Source organism: Corylus avellana, chromosome ca1 (assembly GCF_901000735.1).
Source record: "Corylus avellana chromosome ca1, CavTom2PMs-1.0".
In the NCBI taxonomy this organism is placed as follows: Eukaryota; Viridiplantae; Streptophyta; class Magnoliopsida; order Fagales; family Betulaceae; genus Corylus; species Corylus avellana.
Genome location: NC_081541.1, coordinates 3,897,416 through 3,907,463, shown reverse-complemented (window position 1 = coordinate 3,907,463; position 10,048 = coordinate 3,897,416). Strand labels below are relative to the sequence as shown.

At 38.9% G+C, this 10,048-nt stretch overlaps 1 protein-coding gene and 1 pseudogene across 1 annotated transcript; both read right to left on the bottom strand.

Moving 5' to 3' along the window:
* Positions 1–251: 251 nt before the first annotated feature.
* On the bottom strand, positions 252–1,976 carry LOC132166873 (cytochrome P450 89A2-like). The gene has a single exon (XM_059577716.1). The coding sequence runs from the start codon at positions 1,940–1,942 to the stop codon at positions 383–385; it is 1,560 nt and encodes a 519-aa protein (XP_059433699.1). The 5' UTR covers positions 1,943–1,976; the 3' UTR covers positions 252–382.
* Positions 1,977–5,507: 3,531 nt separating this feature from the next.
* On the bottom strand, positions 5,508–8,777 carry LOC132168036 (cytochrome P450 89A2-like; annotated as a pseudogene).
* Between the last annotated feature and the right edge of the window lie 1,271 nt (positions 8,778–10,048).

Genomic DNA, 10,048 nt, shown 5'->3' with positions numbered 1-10,048 from the left:
GATTGCAGGAGGAGTTTAGTTATTAAGTTGCAAGTTTACTAGTTAGCTTTCAGTTATAAGTTGGTTGCTATTTGTTAGCACTTAAAGTGCACGTGTTTAAACTAATTTTGTTTCAGACTAAACTCAAACAGACTTGGTATATAATGTACATGCAATTCTAATGAGAAGTTGAGTTGATTTTTCCCCAAGTTTGAGCATTCTCTTCCATTTTCAATAGAAGGAGCCAACGAACTTATGGTAAAGCATAGGTCTGTTGAAAGAAAAACACATAGAGCCAGAGCCACACAAAGACACTCAGGCTTTCATTCCTTCATTTAATATAGCTATAGAGTTTGATTCAAAGTTGACATTGACATCTTACCAAGAAAATCAACCAGACCATTCAAAACCTGGGAGATAGATGGGCCTTCAATGGGTACTTCATCACCATGGTGAACTCCTGCTTCTCTGACAAATCAACCTCATCTCCATCCACAGCTTTCCAATCAAAATTCCATACCAAATTGGCCACAAAATATTCCAAATGAAGCATGGCCAAGCCAAACCCAGGACAAATTCTCCTCCCTGCCCCAAAAGGCATCATCTTGATCTCTCTGCTTCCCGTTATATCAAACACTTCCCCTCCAACACCACTCAGAAACCTTTCAGGCTTGAACGCCATGGGATCCTCCCACACCTTGGGGTCCCATCCCATATCCGCCACCAAGAAATTCAAACTGGCATTATTGGGCACCAAGTAGCCGTCCAAGACCACATCCTCCGTCACCGCATGTGGCAGCACGAAATGCCCAGGTGGGTGCCGCCTTAAACCCTCCAAAACCACTGCCTTCAAATACGGCAACTTATGCAAATCCACCTCCTTCACCTCCTTCTCTCCATCCCCCACAACGACCCCTTTAATCTCTGCCCAAACCCTCTCTTGGATGTGTGGGTATTTCACCAAATTCGCCATTATCCACTGCAACGCCGTGGATGTAGTGTCCGTGCCCGCGTTGAGAAACTCCGAGCACAAGCTAATCATTTCCCCGTCTTCAAGCTTCCTCTTCTCCTCCGGCAACTCCAAATCCAACAACGTGTCCACGTACGACACCACAAACTCATCATCTGTGTCTACGTCGTCCTCTTTTGCCTTGCTTGCCCTTTCCTGCTTCGCTCTCTTCCTCGCTTCTATCAAAGGCATCAGTACATCGTCCTGGGATCTCCGAAGCTTCCAAAACTCCTCCCAACGCTTACGGAATATTATCTTCCCAAGCGTCGGCCAAAAATTGAGCATGTTAAAGCGGCTAAAGCCCAAAAGCAAGTGACGCTGCGCTTTTTCGATTTCCTTTATCTGGGTCTCGCTGAGCTTGTCCCCGAAACACATGAGTACCAACAAGCAAAACATGGCGTATTGGAAATGGTCAATCAGAACGACTGGGTTAACGTTGCCGGACTCCGTCGTGGAGTGAGATATAAGGCGGTTGAGAAGGATGTCCAAAACCCACTTGCGGGCGCGAGAGTAGGACTTGACGCGCGAAGGGTTTAGGATGTCGGAGGTGAGGTTGCGGCGGAGGATGCGCCATGTGGGGCCGTAGAACGCGGAGCTGATGTTGTGCTGGTTGCAGGAGATGATCTTATTGATGGGGAGGGCTGGGGGGCGGTCAGCGAATACGGCGCCGTTTTGGACGAGTGCTTTGTGGGCGAGATCTCTGTTGGCCACGAAGATGGCCGGGCGCTTGCCGATTCGGAGCGTGACCATGGGCCCGTACCTGAAGTGGAGGTTGCGGATGATAGGCTCGAGCTCGGAGATGGACTTGCGGAGCCATAGGATTCTGCCGATGATGGGGACGGTGAAGGGTCCGGGAGGGAGCTGCTGGGTTTTGGAGCTTTTCTTGGCGACAATCAGACGGTTGAGTAGGACTGAGATGCAGAGTGAGATGAGGATGAGGAACCAAGCCCCCATGTTTCTAGCCTTATCTCTTATGATGAGAAAGGAGACCAAACGTGAGAAATAGCAACAAGTCAACAACGGGCCTTTGGGCTTTTACCCGTGCCGCTGCTAAAGCCCACTCTGTTTATATATGTAAGTGTCAGACATGCAATAGATTGTTTTATTGGAAAGAGAAATGGTCAATTATTTATGTAGGTATATAGGCTACTACGTTTTTGAAAAACGTTACGCAGATTCTTGTCTCAACTATTATTTTCATTTCACATTCTATATTTGAATAATTCATTTTGGCAAAATCGACGTTCACAAAAGTAGTTATTTAAATCAAAAAACATGAAAGTAGAGCACTGTCAAAGCTTGCGTTTATTCTAGGAGAAAATTTTTAAAGTTTTAGGAATTTTTTAGTTTTTTAATTCAAACTTTAATGTTTAAAAATTAACAATGTATTCACTTAATATTTAAAATGATTTTAATTGAAACCTTTCCTTACTAATTTGTCTAATTTGAAGAAAATTATTCTGTGGGATTGAGATTTTGATGTCTTCTATTTTAATTTTGCATTTATTAAAATTTATAAAATTACGTAATCACCCTCAATAAAACTTTTGAAATTGAGGATAATTATATCATTTTATAGATTTTAATAAGGATAAAATTGAAATAAATGGCATCAAAATTTCACGTGAGACAAATGTGGGATGATTTCCGTTCAATTAGACGAAAATTAGTAATAGAAGGTCTGAATTAAAAAAAATTTAAACAGTAAAATTCAAATTAAAAAACTCTTAAAATTTCAGAAGTAAAGTAAATTTAACATTTTATTCTAATATACAAATCAACGATAAGTTGTGTCCAAAAATTTTAAAACATCTTCCAAAAATATGTTTTTTATTATTTTTTTATTTTTTAGGAGGTCTCAAAAAGTTAATTTCCTCTCCACATTTAAAAAAAAAAAAAAAATTGCCCCTACTCTAAAATTTCTGGTTACGCCTATGCTTATACAAAAATTCAAATCAATAATCTCCTTTCCTATTGCTAAACAAGATCATTAATAAAATTGTCCTCATCATTTTCACTGATTGATACAAACTTTAAATATAACTCACTCTCGAAAACCAACTTACAAAGAGATAATACCCAAGAACTTATATACATAAGATTAATATTATATTTAACCTATGTAAAACATTAGGTAAAACTCACCATTTGGTAAAAGTCAAGAGCTTATATACCTTTGATAAAACTCACCACTACTGGCGACTGCTTTTGTGGCTTTTCCCCGCCTCCCGATAACAACTGCCGGCGGGTGGTCCTCATGCGCCAGTCAATGGCTTCCACGCATCTAGGGGTGTAAACGAGTCGAGTTTGAGCGAGCTTTCTATGTTCAGGCTTGGCTCGTTTAAATTTTACTTGAGCTCGAGCTCGAGTCGAGCTCAATGGCGAGCCAAAAAAATCGAGCTTGAGCTAATAATAAGTCGAGCCGAGCTAGCTCGCGAGCTGCCTCTTATATTTAATGTTTTTGTTTTTTTTTTAAAAAAAAATTAACTTCAAGTACTCTTAAACGGCTTAAGAAGTTAGTTTGCATATGAGTATTTGCTTAACCTGGCTAGTCGAGTATGGAGCCTGAGTCAATACAGTAAGGCATTTGGTTTCAAAGAGAAAGGATATGCATCCTTTTATAGATAAACAAACTTTGAGATTAATGTTTTCTTAACAATGTGGGACAAGTTAACAGGTTACATTCAGACTGCATTGGGACAACGACCCCTACAAAAAACTATTTTTTCAACGTCTCTCTCTCAATCCCCCTCACCAGTCACAACGCATCTTCCACCTAAACTCTCATTTCCCACTCTCTCACTCTCGCTCATCAAATAAGTAGTGATAGTGTTTGGGTCTGTATGATTCTTCAATAGTTTATGCCTTTTGCAATCTCCCTCAATAGTTTCTACTTGATTCTTCTTCATTTCGTTAAGGTCTGCTCTAATTGAATCGAGGTCTTTTTAATGATTGCTCTCTCTCTCTCTCTTTGATCACGAAGGGTTTATAATTTTTCATTCTTTAACGCTTAAATATAAATGCAATTTTAAGATTTTAATAATTATGAGATTTATAGTTAATTATGTATTACTTAGTTTATATATATACACACACACACACACGAGCTTATACGAGCTTGCTCACGAGCCTAGCCGAGTCGAGCCGAGCTTGCTTCGTTTAATATTCGAGCTAGGATTTGTGTTCATGAAGTGCTTCATTTAATATTCGAGTCGATCACGAGCCAAGCTTATGCGAGCCGAGCCCGAGCTTGCTCGCGAGACGCTTCGCTCACTTAACAGCCCCATCAGGTCTGGCTACCTTCCTCCGCTTTGTCCATCTCTGGTATTGCTATGCTGCGATTTTATTTGCTTTTATTTTATTTTTCCTTGTAATTTTATGTTCCTTGTGTTTCTATTTTCTAGCCAGTTCCTTGAACTAGTCGCTTTTTCATTTTTTGATAGAATTTTTCCTCTCTTTACTTACTACTAATGATCGGATTTGGTTTCTTCTACCTACCACTGATGGTAACTTTGATGGGTTTTGTTCCGTTTACAGAATTTTGCCATATAATTTAGCCTTTATTGACCGTTTCAGTTCACTTGATGGGCTGTGTCATTCATTTGACCCATTTCCGGTTGTTCTTCGGAAGGTTTTTTGGCTTTTGTTTTTTATTTTATTTTCTTGTAATTCCCTTTCCCCTTCCCCACTTTGAATAGAAAAAAATAAAATAAAAAACCTTATATACATTTAATAAAGCTCACCCTTAAAGTAATGCGTTTTTTTTGTTTTTTTTTTTGGATAAATGAAACCCTCCAATTTTGACAACATGCAACCAAACACAAAACTGCGGTTTCAACTCTGCAGAAACACTTTACACCCATCTCTGCCATCAATCTAGCCTGCAGCAATATTCAAGTTCTGCAAAAAAAAAAACACTCAGAATACCATATACAGACTACTCAAAACAGAATCAACCACAGCTACCACAAAGTTCTTCATTCTCCCTTGATCACTTAAACTCCCAATGGCAATAACAGGTGATCTAACTTCCCACTTCATTTGTAAAACAATTTTCTCCTCTTTAAGGATTTGATTTCCTTGTCTAACATTGTTTTTTTGCTTCCAAATAGTATAAATTGTAGTACTCCATCCGATTTGCATAAAATGGGCCTTCATTGATTTCATCTTCCACATCCTTAGTCCCCACCTCAGCACATCATCCCAGCCCGTATATATCTCAACAACCAAGCAAGTTTTTAAAATTGAGAAATGCTACACACTCTCAAATACACACTCCTTGACATGGTACTATTACTAAAAGTAATGCATTTTTCACTGTAATTCCTTTTTACCTTTCAATATAAAAGATTATAGTCCTATGAAAACATTTCTTTAACTTAATTACATGGGAAAATTATTAAGAAGACATAGTAGAACAAGCAAAAAAATTCCTGCAATCTTGGTATTTATTTCCAAATACAAATGCATACTAACAAAGAACACTAACACAATCATCATACGAAGGAGCCAACGAACTTATGGTAAGGCATAGGTCTGTTGAAAGAAAAAACACAGAGCCAGAGCCACACAAAGACACTCAGGCTTTCATTCCTTCATTTAATATAGCTGTAGAGTTTGATTCAAAGTTGACATTGACATCTTGCCAAGAAAATCAACCAGACCATTCAAAACCAGGGAGATAGATGGGCCTTCAATGGGTACTTCATCACCGCGGTGAACTCCTGCTTCTCTGACAAATCAACCTCCTCATCTCCACCCACAGCCTTCCACTCGAAATTCCATACCAAATTGGCTACAAAATACTCCAAATGAAGCATTGCTAAACCAGAAGCAGGACAAATCCTCCTCCCTGCCCCAAAAGGCATCATCTTTATTTCCCTGTTTCCCGTTATATCAAACACTTTCCCTCCTCCACCACTCAAGAATCTTTCAGGCTTGAAAGCCATCGGATCCTCCCAAACCTTGGGGTCCCATCCCATATCCGCCACCATGAAATTCAAACTGCCATTTTTGGGCACCAAGTAGCCGTGCAAGACCACATCCTCTGTCACCGCATGTGGCAGCACGAAATGCCCAGGTGGGTGCCGCCTTAAACACTCCAAAACCACTACCTTCAAATACGGCAACTTGTGCAAATCCTCCTCCTTCACCTCCTTCTCTCCATCCCCCACAACGACCCCTTTAATCTCTGCCAAAACCCTCTCTTGGACGTGTGGGTATTTCACCAAATTCGCCATTATCCACTGCAACGCCGTGGGTGTTGTGTCCGTCCCCGCGTTGAGAAACTCCGAGCACAAGCTAATCATTTCCCCGTCTTCAAGCTTCCTCTTCGCCTCCGGCAACTCCAAATCCAACAACGTGTCCACGTACGACTCCACAAACTCATCATCTGTGTCTACGTCGTCCTCTTTTGCCTTGCTTGCCCTTTCCTGCTTCGCTCTCTTCCTCGCTTCTATCAAAGGCATCAGTACATCGTCCAGGGATCTCCGAACCTTCCAAAACTCCTCCCAACGCTTACGGAATATTATCTTCCCAATCGTCGGCCAAAAATTGAGCATGTTAAACCGGCTAAAGCCCAAAAGCAAGTGACGCTGCGCGTTTTCGATTTCCTTTATCTGGGTCTCGCTGAGCTTGTCCCCGAAACACATGAGTACCAACAAGCAAAACATGGCGTATTGGAAATGGTCAATCAGAACGACAGGGTTAACGTTGCCGGACTCCGTCGTGGAGTGAGATATAAGGCGGTTGATAAGATGTCCATGACCCACTTGCGGGCGCAAGAGTAGGATGTTACGTAACGGGAATAGATTATAGGTTTTGAGGAACCTAGACCTTAGATTCTAAGGAATCTAGACCTTTTAGATTTTGAGAAAATCTAAAAAATCATTTTCAAACTCACGGTTTGTGATTAATTTTCTGATCCTTTTCATTAATGAGCTTGATGTCTTTAAATAGACAATTACAATGCATAGTAAAATAAAAGACTAATTAGAATAAACTATTGATAATATTTATCCCTAAGATTTAAATTATACTAACTATTCTAATGATAATACTTATCTCTAATATTTAAATGCTAATCTCTAATCTAATGTTATCTATAAAGATAACATATTATCCTAAGGTATTTTAATCATAAAATACATCTTTTATTAAACTCGTAACATTCTATTCCCCTTAAGGAGACCTTGTCCTCAGGGTCTTGAAATTCTTTTCTTCCATCGTTACTCGTTTCAGGCATTCCCTTGGTGGCCGTTCAAGAGGTGGGATCAATTCTTTGTCATCAAGCGTCCAAATTTGCACAAGCCCACTCACTTGCCGCTACCAATGAACATTGGACTGCCTGTTGTTATGTGATACAGGATGGCGACGAAGCGCTTGCAATGGAGCACAGGGTGGACATGGTTGCCTTGTTTTGGCTACGTACAATTATGAACATTCCTTCATTTTATCCTGCCTTTGCTGTTTAATAGTTGACCGTGCAATGTAATGACATTGGGATGGATCTTGCAATTTGACAACGTTGTGGATGGTTTTAGTTGGTTATGACTCCATCAGTGGCTGGGATTATAGTGATAGCATGGGATATGGCGGTAGCACCATTTGTGGCTGCTCGTAGCAATGAAGTTTATTGTTGTTATCAGTTGAACCATCGTCAAATTTGGCAATCAATGCAGACAGTTTTTTTTTTTAATCCTCTCATTATTTTCTTCCATCTTCTTCATAAAGCCTTCAACCATAGTCATGAGGTTACCAAGCTGCTACTCAAGTCGATCCAGCCTTGGATTCGCCATTGAACAAGATAGTGGCTCTGATACCAAATGTTAAGTGAATACGTAACGGGGATAGATTATAGGTTTTGAGGGAATCTAGACCTTAGATTTTAAGGAACCTAGATCTTTTAAATTTTGAGAAAACCCTAAAAAACCATTTTCAAACTCAAGGTTTGTGATTAATTTTCTGATCATTTTCATTAATGAGCTTCTGTCTTTAAATAAACAATTACAATGCATAGTAAAATAAAAGACTAATTAGAATAAACTATTGATAATGTTTATCCCTAATATTTAAATTAGGGATAACTACTCTAATGATAATACTTATCTCTAATATTTAAATGCTAATCTCTAATCTAATGTTATCTATAAAGATAACATATTATCCTAAGGTATTTTAATCATAAAATACATCTATTATTAAACCCCTAACATAGGACTTGACGCTCTAATGATAATACTTATCTTTAATATTTAAATGCTAATCTTTAATCTAATGTTATCTATAAAGATAACATATTATCCTAAGGTATTTTAATAAAATACATCTATTATTAAACCCCTAACAGGACTTGACGCGCGAAGGGTTTAGGATCTCGGAGGTGAGGTTGCGGCAGAGGATGCGCCATGTGGGGCCGTAGAACGCGGAGCTGATGTTGTGCTGGTTGCAGGAGATGATCTTACTGATGGGGAGGGCTGGGGGGCGGTCAGCGAATACGGCGCCGTTTTGGACGAGTGCTTTGTGGGCGAGGTCTCTGTTGGCCACGAAGATGGCCTGGTGCTTGCCGATTTGGAGCGTGACCATGGGCCCGTACCTGACGTGGAGGTTGCGGATGATAGGCTCGAGCTCGGAGGACTTGCGGAGCCATAGGATTCCGCCGAGGATGGGGACGGTGAAGGGTCCGGGAGGGAGCTGCTGGGTTTTGGAGCTTTTCTTGGCGACAATCAGACGGTTGAGTAGGACTGAAATGCAGAGGGAGATGAGGATGACGAACCAGGCCTCCATGTTTCTAGTCTCATCTCTTATGATTAGAAAGGAGACCAAAAGTGAGTAATAGCAACAAGTCAACAACCGGCCCACTCTCTTTATATATATATATTCCCCAACGAAAACCAAAGCCTGAACCACGTTAACTGCTTTTAATGCGATTGCACTGCCATATATATATATATATATATATATATATATGAAATAATATCTTTTTTGTGTTTAAAATTTTAAATATATATAAAAATTTAGATATGGTGTTGCTATTATTATATTATAATAGAAACGAATCATTTTGATTTTTTTTTAATTGTTTTATTTTAAAAAATGTTAGTGGTTATTATAGTTACTAACCACTAACGGCTGGTTAACAGTTAATGAATTTTGCTAATCGCTTAGGCAGTTACGGTTAGAGGTTTTAACTAATAACCGCTAATCGTAACCGTCTTTTTACCCCTACTGAAAATTGCCAGAACTATAAATAAATAAAATTGTGAGAGTGAAAATTAATTTTTAAGGGATTATCTCATAAAAAAATACTCTTAGGTTTTTGCGAGAATGATGAGCTTAGCTACTTTCGCTTATCTAGTAACATGACAATTGGACCAAACGTTGATTCTCATGACGTTTCAATCACCACAATGTCCGATTTTTTTTTTAAAAAAAAGTACCAGAACTAATAAAAAAAGGTAATTAGGCTACAACATAAGAAAAATGCTAGATTTTCTCTTCTAATTTTTCTCTTATTATTTTTCTTATTTTTCAAAATTATCATTAAATTTGTGGGTCATATGAATCTCACACATACACCCCACAAATCCAACTTTCTTTGAACCATTAGAATCGCAACATAATGCTACAAACAACTTTCTTTACTTTTATTTTTTATTTAAAAAAAACAGATGAATTTCTCCCTCCTTTTTTTTTTTTTTTTTGTCTTTTATATATAAAGTAAAACTAATTTCTTCACATTAACATTAATCAATTCTTATTACTAATCCTGAAAAACAAAAATCAGAAGAAAAAAAAAAGGCGGAGCAACACTCCACCTGTTGAAGACCAATATAGCAATCTCGCCCCCTTTGAACTTGGGGCAAGAATTATCTTATCTCCAGCATGGGGCAGGATGGAAGGTACAGAAGATATAAAAATTCATATAATGGTCACATGAGGTTCTACATCAAGGACTCATACATCTGATAGGATTAGAGGTATTTTTCGTAATACACCTACAAAGGCTCCTGTATATATTGACCTCACTGAAAAGGTCCCTGCTGTAACTCAACCTTCACG

Bases quoted from the DNA above. Each gene is read 5' to 3' on its own strand.
- LOC132166873 (XM_059577716.1), bottom strand. From the start codon at position 1,942: ATGGGGGCTTGGTTCCTCATCCTCATCTCACTCTGCATCTCAGTCCTA.